Below are 14,407 nucleotides of genomic sequence, written 5' to 3'. Positions count from 1 at the left end.
TGATGACGACGATATGGCCAGACGACTACTGCCCTTATAAATATCTATCTATCTATCTATCTATCTATCTATCTATAATATATATATATATATATATATATATATATATATATATATATATATATATATATATATATATATATATATATGGCCTTCACTACTAAAGTTCTCCTGCACTAAATAAAATCATCTACAGGTGGCAAGATTAGTTTAAAACGAGGGTCTGGGTCACGACTGAGTGGGTTAATTTAGTTTCAGGGGGAGGACTGCACATCACTACTGCGGTGGCCGAGTGCCTGTCATTCCTCGCTGTTTAATAAAGCCAGGGATCAAATCCTGTCGCGGGGAGCAGGCGCCGTATACATAAATTGAGCACCTCGGGTAACAACTACGGGATGGATCTGTGGTAAAGTGGATGATGGAGTGAGATTCGTGTCCCAATTTAATGGAGGAATAAACTGTCAAGGCTCACAGGCTCAAGAGGAGATGAGCATCGTGGGTACACACCTCAAGGAGTCTGTCCACACCTTTACCTTTTAGAGCACACTTCAATTTACAGGTAGATGAAGTGAGTTGTACAGTTTATTTCAGCTTTCACATGTAGAGTGAGTTTATGTACAAATATTTAATCATATTATATAACAGAATTATGTACAAATATTTAATCATATTATATAACAGATACACATGATGTCAGTACTTGCATATATATAAAGAGAGAGAGAGAGAGAGAGAATATACTGCGACATACTCCCACTACTTCCTATGTCTGCCAATTACGGAATCAACACTTTTCGGAGTAAGTTTTTAGAATGTCGCTTTTGAGAGGAGAGGGAGGAGTGGGACTCGGCTTGTTGATCCTAATTACTGGAGGGGACACGAGAGGGGAAGGGAGAGGGGAGAGAGAGAAGGAGAGGGGAAAGAGAGAGGGAGAGGGGAAGGGAGAGGGGAAAGAGGGAAGGAGAGGGGAAGGGAGAGGGGAAAGAGAGAAGGAGAGAGGAAGGGAGAGGGGAAAGAGAGAAGGAGAGAGGAAGGGAGAGGGGAAAGAGAGGAGAGGAGAGGAGAGAGGGGATGAAGAGAGGGAAGGATGAAGGGGCAGAAAGAGGGGAGGCAGAAAGAGAGGAGAGGATGAAGAGAGGAAGGGATGAAGGGGCAGAAAGAGGGTAGAGGGAGAGGGAGAGGAAGGGAGAGGGGATGGAAAGGGAGAGGGGATGGAAAGAGAGAGGAATGTTGGGGAAGGAATGAAAGCGAGAGGAAGGGAGATAAGATGGAAAGGGGATGAAAGGAGAGAAAACCAGAAGACAAGAGTAGAAATGGGGGGAGAGAGAGAGAGAGAGAGAGAGAGAGACCGGAAGGGAGGGGGAGGGGGAAGGGGGGAGAGGGGAGGGACCTAAACCCCTTATTATTATTCCCAAATCCAACGAATTCCTAAAGGATGCTCAGTTTTCCTAATATCTTTTTGCTCTCTCTCTCTCTCTCTCTCTCTCTCTCTCTCTCTCTCTCTCTCTCTTCGTTTTGACAACTGCAGAAGGTAATATACAGACATTATTTTTGATAATTATTTGCTTAAAAGCGACCAAAAACGCATATTTTCTGCCAAAACATCGTCAGAAAACAATAAATATTTAAATAACAACAAAAATAACTAACAATCACAACAATAATAATAATAATAATATGGACTTTCTACAGGATGTAATACCGAGGTGTGTGTGAAAATCAACATATACACTATTCTCTGCTATAATCATCCATTCCTTCTTCTCGCCTACTCTTATTTTCACCCACCCTTTATTTCACCTCTGGGCCTATTCCCACTCCCACTACTATTCCCATTCCCACTCCCATTCCCATTCTTATTCCCACTCCCATTCCCACTTCCATCCCCATTCCCACTCCCACTCACATTCACTGTTTCATTTTAAAATTTATTCTCTTACTCTCACGTCTAATCTGATCTTCATTCTGACTCTAATTCCATTTTCGCTCCTCCCCCCGGTCATGCGTATTCCTACTGCCATTCCCATTCCCAATTCCATTCCCATTCCCATCCTCAGTTCGATTCCTATTTCCATTTCGATTCTAATTCCCAGCTTATAGTCCCATTCTAAATTCCAGTTTGATTCCTACTCCCATTCCCATTCCCATTTCAACTGCCATTCCCATTTCCATTCCAACCCTCATTCCTGGTTCTCTGCCTACTTCCATTCCCATTTCCATATCCATTTCTTTCCCAGTTCTCATTCCCGATCCTCTCCCTACTCACATTCCCATTCCAATTCCCATTCCCACTCTTGTTATCGCTTCCACTTTGAACCCCACTCTATCCTCCACTCCAAGCCTGTTTCGCCCTCCACTCCAGCTGCTCCACTCACACCAGCCCACTTCACGCCACTCCTGCACCTCTCTCCGCCCCACACCACTCCATACCACCCACACCAGCCCAATCCACACTACCCTACACCCCTCCCAACTACACACCACCCCACAACACCTCACACCGCTCCACACCACCCCTGCACACCTCAATCCTCCCTATACACAACTATCTATCTAATCTATCTACCAACGAGGCGGTGTGGCCGAGTAGGTAGAGAGGTGACCTGCAGTCCCAATGGTCCTAGGTTCGAATCCCGGCTGGGGCAGAGAACAGTTTAAGGATCAGACTTTCGCTGAAGCAGACTTTAGTGATATACCAAGCAGCCCGCCGACATGCTGTAAAAATACCCCCTCTAATACCAATACACCAGTCTTGTATGAAACAGCCCTAGCATGTATTCAGTATGGACGGTGGGTGTTAGCGCCGAAGTGGTGACATGTGGAGGTGTGGTATGTGGGAAGACTACTGAGTGAGTTAGCCGCTCCACATAACGCCAGCAAAGAAACTTCACACGACTCCACACCGCCTATCTTCCATACCACTCCACACAACGTATCTTCCACACCACTCAACATCATCTGTTCTTCACACCACTTTTGCAACCAGCCTGCCTTCCACCCAAATACTCCACACCATCCCCGCTAGCCACACCACCTGTACTCCACACCAAATACACCAACTGGCATCACCTCTGCTCCCTTTCCACGCCAATACTCCACCCTGTTCCACCCCACTCCACATCACCTCACTCCACTCCACGCAATGTATGTAACGCCATGTCCACTCCACTACAGCACATAAGCACACTCCACATTATGCCTTCAATGGTGGGGGTGGGGAGTGGGGAGGTGAATGAGACAGAGAGAGAGAGAGAGAGAGAGAGAGAGAGAGAGAGAGAGAATAGGGAACAGGTAAAGGGGAAGGATAATGATAAGGGGGGAGGGGGAGGGGCGAATCACATGAATCTTCCGGACATAATCACATGAATCTTGGACTCTGTGTGTGCGTTTTAGTGTGTGTGCACGTCTGAGTCCTTTGTGTGTACGTGTGTGTGTGTTAGGTCTTGTATGTATCCGTGATCGTATGAGAGCGTGGGAGTGTTGGTGTACTGATCTCAAATGTGTGTGTGTGTGTGTGTGTGTGTGTGTGTGTGTGTGTGTGTGTGTGTGTGTGTGTGTGTGTGTGTGTGTGTGTGTGTGTGTGTGTGTGTGTGTGTGTGTGTGTGTGTGTGAATACATGTACAAACACACATACCAATATCCCACATAGCCTTACACAAAATTACTTTCACGCACAGAAATAAACAAACACGCACACATACGAGCTCACACAAATACAGACACAATATTACATGCATACAAAATGGAAAACGCACACAGATACAGACACATATAAACACAGACACATATGATACACACACAAACACAGACAGACACATACACGAACACACATCTATTCACGTACACACAGACACAAATACGATCGCCCACAGACACACATACATACACGTACACACAGACACATACATGAATAAAGACAAGTTCACACACATACAGACACGTGCACAGACAAATCAGACAGACACAGATACAGACAGACACAAGGCCGGCTGGGCGGGATTAGCGGAAGGTAATTTGAGTGAACCTGTCTCTCTCTCTCTCTCTCTCTCTCTCTCTCTATCATACCCTCTAATCAATCTGTCTTGCCTCGTATCTTACTCTTCTCTCTTCACATCCCCCTCCCTGCCTGCCTGCCTGCCTGCCTAAGTGCCTCTCTGCCTTCCTACTTCGCCCCCTGTCTCCCTGCCTGCCTAAGTGCTTCTGCCTCCCTATTTCGCTCCCTGCCTGCCTGCCTGCCTTAATGCCTCTGTCTCCCTACTTCGTTCCCTGCCTGCCTGCCTGCCTGCCTAAGTACTTCTCTGTCTCCCTACTTCGCTCCCTGCTTGCCTGCCTGCCTAAGTACTTCTCTGTCTCCCTACTTCGCTCCCTGCTTGCCTGCCTGCCTGCCTGCCTGCCTGCCTGCCTGCCTGCCTGCCTGGTCCACCGTCAAAGGGGTGAACTGGACCCTTTCAATCCAATACTACCACACTCGGGTTGCCTTATTTGACCTGAGCGGTAAGGAGAAAGAGGGGAGGGGAGGGGAGGGGAAAGACAAGGAGATAGAGGGAGGGGAGGGGAGGGGACAGACAAGGAGAAATAGGGGAGGGGATATGAGAGAGGGGAGAGAGAGGAGAGAAAAAGGAGAAGAGGAAGGAAAGAGAAGAGAGGGGAGAAGGAAGAAGAAAGGGGACAAGATGGAAGAGAGAATGAAGAGAGGGGAGATGGATGGGAAGAAATATGGGAGAGGGGAGGATAGCAGAAAAAAGAGAGGGAAGAGAAGCGTGAGAGAAAGGAAGGAAGAAAGAGGGGTGGAGGGAGAAGAGAAAGAAGAAAGGGGAGACAAGGGGAAGGAGAAAGACAGGGGAGGAGCGACGGGGGAGGGAAGAACAGAGAGAGAGAGAGAGAGAGAGAGAGAGAGAGAGAGAGAGAGAATAAGGTAACGCGGGAGGAAGCATGAAAGTTATGGGTGTGGAAGGAAAGGAAGAGGGGAAAGGAAATACGAGAAAGAGGGGAAATGTTGAGATAACGAGGGGAAGGGAAGGATATGTGTGTGTGTGTGTGTGTGTGTGTGTGTGTGTGTGTGTGTGTGTGTGTGTGTGTGTGTGTGTGTGTGTGTGTGTGAGAGAGAGAGAGAGAGAGAGAGAGAGAGAGAGAGAGAGAAATGACTGAGTGGGGGTGTTAATGTGGGCAGGAGTGTGAAATGAAGGTGATGAGATGGAGGGGGAGGGATTAAAAGATGAGAGAGAGAGAGAGAGAGAGAGAGAGAGAGAGAGAGAGAGAGAGAGAGAGAGAGGGCGCTATTACTCACCAAAACAAAAACAAAAGCATTACTCAGAATAGGGAACTCAGAGACCAAATATATAGCACCTCTAAAGTCTACGGGAGTGAAGCACCTAGTTTCTTAAATTATTATCAAAAGTCTACGGGAGTGAAGCACCTCGTTTCGAAAAATCATCAGCAAGTAAGAAGGACGGGCTCGATACTAAAGAAGCTCCCGCATCTAAAAATACATAACTCAAATGATACAAGGAATTACCAAAGATTTAATATAAAGATTTAATATATGGGGTGTCCCAAAAAAGTCCTACTGGATTCACAGAAGCTACAGTAGGTTGGAAAGGCTGAATATGCTAATGCGTGCTTTTTTTTTTTTTTTTTTTTTTTTTTTTTTTGCATGAACGACACTGCTGAAAAATAAATAAATAAATAAATACACGTACATAAATAACGCTACTCCTTCATCTAAAAATGTGTTACAGTATATTACGTCTTTTGAATGCAGTAAATTTTTGCAAACCCAACAAGAGTTTGCATAGTAAATCTGCCGAAGTCTGTCCTCTCGGCCGACACTCCATTTTCTTTAAGGGAAAATGGGACGTTCTCATTTCTCGCCCCACTAACAGCTGGTTCAATCTTACGGGTCAGAGGCAAGCGGAGAGGAAGAGAGGTGAAGGAGGGAGGCAGGGAGGGAGGAAAGAGGAAGGAGGGAGGGAAGGAAGGAGGGAGGGAAGGAAGGAGGCAGGGAGGGAGGAAAGGGGGAGGGAGGGAAGAGTGGATTAGGAGCGAACAATGTGGGAGGAAAAGAAGGAGAGAGAGAGAGAGAGAGAGAGAGAGAGAGAGAGAGAGAGAGAATGATAAACAGTGCATAAGCAGTGGGAGGGAGGGAGAAGAGAGGGATGGCGATAAGAAGAAGGAAAAACAGGAGGAACTAAAAGAGGAAAAGGAGTGTATGATGAAGAAGGAGGAAGGAAGGAAGGGAACGACAGCGCAAAAGAGGGAGGGAAGAAGAGAGAGGGAAAGATGGAGGACAGACAAAGACAGATAGATAGATAGACAGGGAGACAGAAAAAATAGATAGATAGATATAATGTTTTGTTGTGTAGGGGAAAAAGTTAATGGACATAGACTGAAGAAAGCGTGGCAAGAAGGAGAGAGAAGAAAGTGGGGTGGTAAAGAGAGAGGGGGAGAGAAAAGAGGGAGAGAAGACGAGGGAGAAATGAGGTGGAGGGAAGAGGGTGAGGAGGTAGAGAGAGGGAGAGGAAAGAGGGCGAGAAGACGAGGAAGAAATGAAGTGGAGAGGATAGGAATGACGAAGTATGGGAGGAAGGGAAAGGAGTAAGGAGAGCTGGAAAGAAGAAAATGATTGAAGGAGAGGAAAAGGAAGAAACGGAAGAACGACACACACACACACACACACACACACACACACACACACACACACACACACACACGAGAAGGTATTAAAAAAAAAAAAGGAAGGGGGAGAGGAGCGAAGGAGGAAGGACAGAGGACAAGACGATGAATGAAAAGGGAGAAAATGGGAATGAAGAAGGAAGGAGGGAGGATAAGAGTGAGGAAGGAAGGGAAGGAAGGAAGGAAGGAAAAAGGAGAGAAAGAAAAAGATATACAAGAATGATTAAGGACAGAATGATGAAAGAAAAAGGAGAAAAGAAGAAAGAATGAGGAAAGGAGGAAAGGAAAAGAGCGAGGAAGAAAGAAAAAAGGCGAGAAGGAAAAGCGAAAGAGAAGTAGAGAAAGAGGGATTAGGGAAGGAGCGTGAGAAGAAAGGAAGGGAGGAAAGAAGAATGATGATATGAAGCAGGGAGGAAGGATGGAAGAAAAATGAAGGAAGAAATAAGAAAGCGAAGAATGACAGAAGACAATGTAACAAAAAAATAAAATAAAAGATAAAAACAAAAATATTTAAATGAAACAGAGATGTAAAAACAAACTAGAATATACATTTATCTATTTCTTTATCTATCTACCTATCTGTGTGTCTATCCGTCATCCTATCATTTTTTGCCTTATCAGGAGCGTAAGGGGCCGGGGCTAGGCTCAGTCCCGCCATTTTACCCATCTGTCTGTCTATCTATCCATCCATCTATCTATCTATATCTATCATTTTTTTTTTCCTTTAGCGTGAGGCTTAAAATCACGTTCAGAGCGGCGAAGTTTGATTGAGTTGAGGGAGTGTTTCTTGTAAGTCACGGCAGACAGACAGACAGACAGACAGACAGACAGATAGATAGACAGATAGATAGAGATACAGATAAATTAAGACAAACCGATAGAGATTTATGGATGGATATAACAGCTAGATAGATACATAACAGACACAGACAGTCAGGTGGACAGGTTGACAGAAAGGTAGACAGACAGATAAACACCCAGAAAAAACACAGAATAATAGACGTCCTCCCGATAAACAAACCTACCTTTTAACCTCCAAACGATTTCATTCAAGAGAGAAGCTGGAGAGAGATTTTACAGCCTCTACCAACCCCTCCAGTACCCAACAAGCCTCCCACAGCTGAATAAAATAGTCTGGAGGCAGCAAGAATTAAAGGGGGAAAAGTACACCAAGACTGAAAGGGCTGAACACACTAGATGGGATTATTAATATTTTTTTTAACAATATAATTCTCGGCTTCTACATCCTGGTCAGTCACCCATAGGAAAGGAGGGAATGAAAGAAAACGGACGAAAAAAAAAACGGGGAGCAGTGAATGGTGAATGAAGGGTAGGATGATGAGAGTGAGGAAGGAGGAGGAGGAGGAAGGAGGAGGAGGAGGAGGAGGAGGAGACTGAGATAAAAAAAATATCTAAGAGGCCCCACAAAGTGCAATAAAAGGGCAGGAAGGCCTGAGGGAAGAGGAAGAGGAAGAGGAAATGAGACAAAGGTGAGGAAGAGGGGAGTAAGAGAGAGGGAGGAAGGGGAGAGAGGAGGGAAAGGGCGGGAAGAAAGAGGTGGAGGAAATACACAGAGAGGGAGAGTCAAAAGGAGTTCAACGTGAAGTCAAAAGGAGTTCAAAGCGAAGTCAAAGTTAAGTCAAAAGGAGTTCAAAGTGATCAATACAAATTCAAAGAAGTCAAAAGGAGTTCAAAGTGAAGTCAAAAGGAGTTCAAAGTGAAGTCAAAAGGAGTTCAAAGTGAAGTCAAAAGGAGTTCATAGTGAAGTCGAAAGGAATTCAAAGTGAAGTCAAGAGGAAGTGACAAAAAAGAATTCAAAGTAAAATCAAAGAGTTCAAAGTGAAGTCAAAAGGAGTTCAAAAAATCCCTCTCCCCGTCACGTAACCCTATATCCCAGGAGGCTAGAGCTGAATAGGGAGGCTCGACCAGGCCTGACCTTTTAATACGAGGGTGGGAGGGGAGAGGGAGAAGGGAGAGGAGAGGGAGAATGGAGAGGCAAAGGGGTGGGGAAGGGAAGGGGGAGGGGAGAAGAGAAGAAGATAGATGGGGATGAGGGGGGATAGCAGGTGTAGGGAGGGCGATGGGAGGGAGAGGAGAGGGGGAGGGAGAGAAGGGAAGTGGGAAGGGAAGAAGGGAGCGAAGGGCGGTGGGGAGGGGATGGAGAGAAGGGGAATTGGGAGGGGGTGAGGAGAGGGCAAGGCAGGGGAGAAAAGGATAACTTGAGCCAACGACCCTATTAATAGAAGGGAGGGGAGGGAAAGGGAAGAGGGATGGGAAAAAGGAAGGGAGGGAGAAGGGAAGAGGGAAAGGAGGGAGAAGGGAAGGGGGAAGGAGGCAAAGATAGAAGACAAAGGGAGAGAGAAGGCAAGAGAAGAGGAAAGAGTGGAGAAGGGGATGGGGAAAACGGAAGAGGGAAATAAGACAAGAATAATCAAAGCCTACCAACAATTCCAAGGTAATGCAAGATGGTCTCCACATCACCACAGCAAACTAACATCTATTCGTGAAAATTCCCAGGATGACTAGTGAACAGACAACAACAGAGGAACCTAAAATTTGTGCGTTTCTATACTTTGACCTCTGAACTCACAAAACCCTTCAAATGGCATAGATAAAAGACTGAAAAAGAAAAACACATCTGAAGTTATTTCCTCAAAGAACAACTGGTTTGAAGTGAATTGGTGAAGAAATACAGGTCTGACACTAAATTTAAAAACGTTTGGGTGAATCACGAAGAGAGCAGAGAGGGAGATGGAAATTGAGCAAACAGAGCAGGTTTTCACCCTAGCGTGGAAACCAAAAAGGAAAAGGAGGAGGATGGGTCAGAGGAGAAGGGAAGGGATGGGAAGGGTGGAGAGAGGAGGAATGGATGGGAAGAGAGGAGGAAGGGAAAGGAATAAAAGAGGAGAGAAAGGACTGAGAAGACAGGGAGGGTTATGAGAATGATCAATAGGATGGGGAAGAATAATTGGAAGGAGGGAGAGAGAGAGAGAGAGAGAGAGAGAGAGAGAGAGAGAGAGAGAGAGAGAGAGAGAGAGAGTAAAGCGAGGTAGTCTGAATAGGGCAACTTGATCCAGGTTCCTTTTTAATAGTGGGCATCCATCAGGGCAGGGGAGGGAGATGGAGAGAGGGGAAGAGGGAGGGAGAGAGGGGAAGAGGGAGGGAGAGAGGGAGAGGGAGGGAGAGAGAGAGTGGAGAAAATATAAAGACAAAGAGATATGGGATGAAAAAGTAAGAGAAGGGGGGGGGAGAATAAGAGAAAGAGAGAGGGGGAGAAAGGCTTGAAGAAAAGTGGAGACAGAAAAGCAAAGAGAGAGAGAGAGAGAGAGAGAGAGAGAGAGAAGACGAAAAAGACTGGAGGGGAGGGAGAGCGAGAAAGGGAGGAGGGAGGAGAAAAAGATAAGAGGTGAAAGAAAAAAGACAGCAAGAGGGGCGGTGAGTTCAAAGGAGTACAAAGGAAAACAAACAGCAACAGTTTAATTGGTCCTTTCGAGACTGCTTTTTATTGGGAAAGCTACAACCAAACTTTCCTAGGAGTCAAACAGAGGAAGGGAAAAGAAAAAGGAGAAAAGGGAAAGAAGGGGAGGCATGAGGGAGGGAGGGAAAGGAAAAATGAGAGGAAAGGAGGAAGACAGACAGGAAAGGGAAGAAAGACTGTGTGGTGGTTGAGAGGGAAGAGGAGAGGGGAGAGATGGGAACAGAGAGAAAATAGGCAGGAGGGGAGAAAGGGAGAGGGAAGGAAAAGGAAAGGAAGGGTCAAAAAGAGGGGAGAAAGGGAATGGGAGAGGGAAAGGAGAGGGGTGAGAAAAGGGAGAGGGGTGAAGGAAGGGAGGAGGAGAGAGACAGAGAGAGAGAGAGAGAGAGAGAGAGAGAGAGGGGAGGGAGGGGAGAGGGATATTGTGGTGAATGACAAGCAAAGGATGGATGAGAGGGAGGGAGGAAATGAATGGGAAGTGGAAGGACAGTGATGGGGAGGGAGGATGGAGTGGGGGGCGGGAGGGGGAAGTGGGGTGGGTGGGAGAGGGAGAATAAAATCTGAAGGAGGGGGAGGGGTACGACAGGAGGGTGAGGGTTGAAGGATGGAAGTGGGAGGAAAAAAACTGAAGAGGGAAAGGGAAGGGACAGAGTCGGGGAGGAGTATGAAAAATGATAGAGTGAAGAGGAAGATGGAAAGACAGGGAGAGGTAAAGGGGGAGGAGGAAAGGGAGGAGATGGAAGGTGAGGAAGAGGAAAGAGGGAAGGAAGAAAGGAGGGATGACAAAGAAATGAGAAAAAAGAAAAGGAAGAAAGAGCGAGAACGGAAAATGAGAAGCGATAAAGAGGGAGGGAGGGAGGGAGGGAGGGAAGGAAGGAAGAAGGGAAGGAGAAGACAAACGAATGAATGAAGGAGTAACGAGAGAAGGGAGAAGAGAAGGGAGAAGGAAGAGGAAAAAAAATATGAAAAATGAAGAGAGATGGGGAGGCAAGAAACAAGGGAAGGATAAAAGAAGTAAAAGTAAGTGAATGAATGAATGATTGAATGGATGAACGAAAGGAAAGAAAGAAGGGGGAATGAAGGATGGAAGGAGTGCAAGGGGAGGAGGAGGAGGGAAGGAAGGATTTAGGGAAGGAAAGAGGGTGAATGCTAAACAGGATAGGAAACGTATTGATGTCAGAGGATGAGATAGGGTGGTGTGGTGTGGTGTGATGAGGTGAGGTGAAGTGTGGTGTGGCAGGGTGAGGTGAGGTGAGGTGAGGCGAGGCGAGGTGAGGTGAGGTGAGGCGAGGTGAGGTGAGGTGAAGTGTGGTGTGGTGGTAGTGGTAGTAGTAGTGGTTGTAATATTCATAGCAGTGGCGATACGGCTGATGATAACAGCTATGGAAATTATAGCAGTTAGTGTAAATGATACCATATGTCTCTCTCTCTCTCTCTCTCTCTCTCTCTCTCTCTCCTTCAGTAACCTAACCTGCTCATGTTTCCTAATAAGCATTAAATTTCACAAGTAATGGACAGTCTCCCAGCACAGCAAAATTAACGTAAACAAAAACAACAAATAACAACAATATCCACTAACTTTTCTAACTTCAGTGCACTAACTTCTCTCACTCTATGGACTAATTTCTCTAACACCTGATCTAATACCTATTTTCACACCTGTAGCACAAGAGACGGTAGTGACTAAGTGGTAACGGAGATGGACTGCTGGTCTTAAGGTTGTGGGATCAAGGGTCGTATCTTAAGTGGTTTTGGTGTAACACCTTATACCTTAGCGTTTTATTCTGCACATTAAGTTCCATTATCTTCGTGCATGTTATTGAAAAAAATATACACAAGGAACGAGAAAATGCTGTGCAAGGTAAAATAAATCGCTAAGGAAAAGGTGCAACGGAGCTTCCTGTGCCCAAAGAATAAGGTCCCAAGTCCGGTTGAGGAAGGAAAACAGTTTGAGAATTTCTTGAATCGCCCAACACCTTTTCACTTTCCCCAACACTCCACGGACACACTTACCCACCTACGAATGACCACACTTCTCATCTAAACAACACTCCTCAACACTTTCCACAGAGACACTTAACCAAATACACCCTACAACACTTCACCGTCGGTCTGTTTTAACACACCTTTTAATTAACACTTCTCACCTGAACAACAATCCTCAGCACTTAACCAAAACACTTTATTCAACACTTTCTACCTATAATACCACACCTGCTCCACATCAATTATCTCCACACCTGAGACATTAATTACCACACCTGTCCAAAACACCTACCTTTACACCTGTCCCAGAAAACTTACCAAATTAAACAAACAGTTTTGGAGAGCACCCTTGAAGTGATATAATTAATGAAAAAGGCGGAAGATATCATGTAGTGCCAAAACTTACGAAAAAAAAAAAAAAAAAGGAAAATGTCATCGCAGTGGATGGGTTAAGTATATTTCGACATCACTGCAACACTTGCCACAATATCCCCCTCCCCCAAAATAATAATAATAATAATAGTAAAAACAATACATAAATCAACACTTATTCAACCATTCCTCACGAACGTTCCCCCTAAACACTTAATCCAGCACTTACTTCTGACTCTGATGGTCTTGCCTCCCAGCACGTACGTGTCGGTGGTGAGGGGTAGGGGGGTGCGGGACCCCTCCGCGTACACCTGCACGCCCCCCACCTCCACCCCACGCCGCTCCAGGGCCTCTCTGTAAGGGGGAGGGAGAAGAGGTTAGGGTGGGATCACTTAATGGGGAGAATATATTAAGTAGGGGAGAATAACTGGGAAGATGACGTTAGGGTGATGAGGCATAATGGGGAGAATATACTGAGTAGGGGAGACAAACTGAGAGGATAATGCCAAGGAGATGAGACAGTATGGGAAGAATATATTAAGTGAGGGAGACAAACTGGAGAGGTGATGTTTGGGAGATAAGGCAGTATGGGAAGAATATATTAAGTGGGGGAGACAAACTGGGAAGATGAGGTTAGGGAGATGAGGCAGGGGAGAATATATTAAGTGGGGGAGACAAACTAGGGGAGACCCACGTAACCCTCAGGTGAATACTCAATTATTTACACACACACACACACACACACACACACACACACACACACACACACACACACACAAAAGCTCCTATGACTCAAAATTCGGCTTTACAAGAGACAATCATATTCCTCACCTGCTTCACCTGTCAATCAATCAGCCCAATCAAGCAACGAGAACTTAACTTACCTATTCTCACCTGCCTAATATAAAAAAATCACCTGGTTGAGCATGCAATCGCCACTCCCCAACCAAACATATTCTTAGGAGCAGTACACCAATATTTCTCTTTCACCGATACTGCTTTTACCATATAGGCGAAAATAGTGTGGGTAGTATTTACACTCATCCTTCGTTCTGATATTTCCATGGGAGATCTTATTTCCTTCATGGTAGTTTTTCTCACATTTTCCTGTCGGTTTTGGCTTCAATCCTTGGCGCGGGAATGGAGATTTTTTTCTTTAGCTAACCTTGTCTTAGCCTCGTATTCTCGTGGGGTTAGGAGGCTCCCTAGCACCTTTTCCTCACCGATTTATTTTTGGAAACGGCTCATTAACATAATTTTGTACGTTGCTTACGGAGGGAATGGCGATGTTTGAAGGATTTATATAGCACAGAATATGAGAGTAATGTGTAATAAGCAAAATAAATCGCTCAAGAAAAGGCGTTAGGGAGCTTACTTAATCAACATGAGATACAGATGTAATTCTCAAAACCTACACGATATAAAGCAAAACTTATTCAGTATACGGGAGACTTAAAAATATTAGTAAATTCATACATAATTCCCTCAGCACTCGAGTTACACTAAATCGCTTAAAATTATTAAAAAGAAAAAATAATTAAAAAGGTGATTAAGATAATAGTCCAAAGGCAAAGACTGAATCATCTCGTTGGGACGGAAAGGTCTGTGAGGTTTTTGTATCTATGTAACTGTCTCAGGCAAACACAGAGGGAGAAAGAGTGAGGTCAGAGTGTGTGAAGGAGAGCTGACGGATCTCTCTCTCTCTCTCTCTCTCTCTCTCTAAACCTAAAAGTCTCCATGGTACCGTAAAGTCTGCGTAGTGTGCTTATCTGTGGAACCTGCACACATACTGAGAGAGAGAGAGAGAGAGAGAGAGAGAGAGAGAGACTGGGACGGACATAAATGGGATAATGGAGGGAGGGAAAATGGTGATTGGACTGATACATACTAATTCGTACCTCT

The 14,407-nt window shown here is 45.3% G+C and overlaps 1 protein-coding gene across 1 annotated transcript in view; it reads right to left on the bottom strand.

Moving 5' to 3' along the window:
• LOC145399798 (uncharacterized) overlaps positions 1-14,407 on the bottom strand; it is a 662,740-nt gene that overhangs the window by 109,262 nt on the left and 539,071 nt on the right. Inside the window, exon 10 of the mRNA XM_080272347.1 lies at positions 12,735-12,859. Within this exon, the coding sequence (XP_080128473.1) occupies positions 12,735-12,859 (125 nt within the window). The remainder of the gene's footprint in view (positions 1-12,734; positions 12,860-14,407) is intronic.

The sequence above is a fragment of the Coenobita brevimanus genome, chromosome 50 (genome assembly GCF_032717465.1).
Source record: "Coenobita brevimanus isolate Jiangsu-jjx chromosome 50, ASM3271746v2, whole genome shotgun sequence".
Classification (NCBI taxonomy): Eukaryota; Metazoa; Arthropoda; class Malacostraca; order Decapoda; family Coenobitidae; genus Coenobita; species Coenobita brevimanus.
This window is presented reverse-complemented; position numbering and strand designations above follow the sequence as displayed.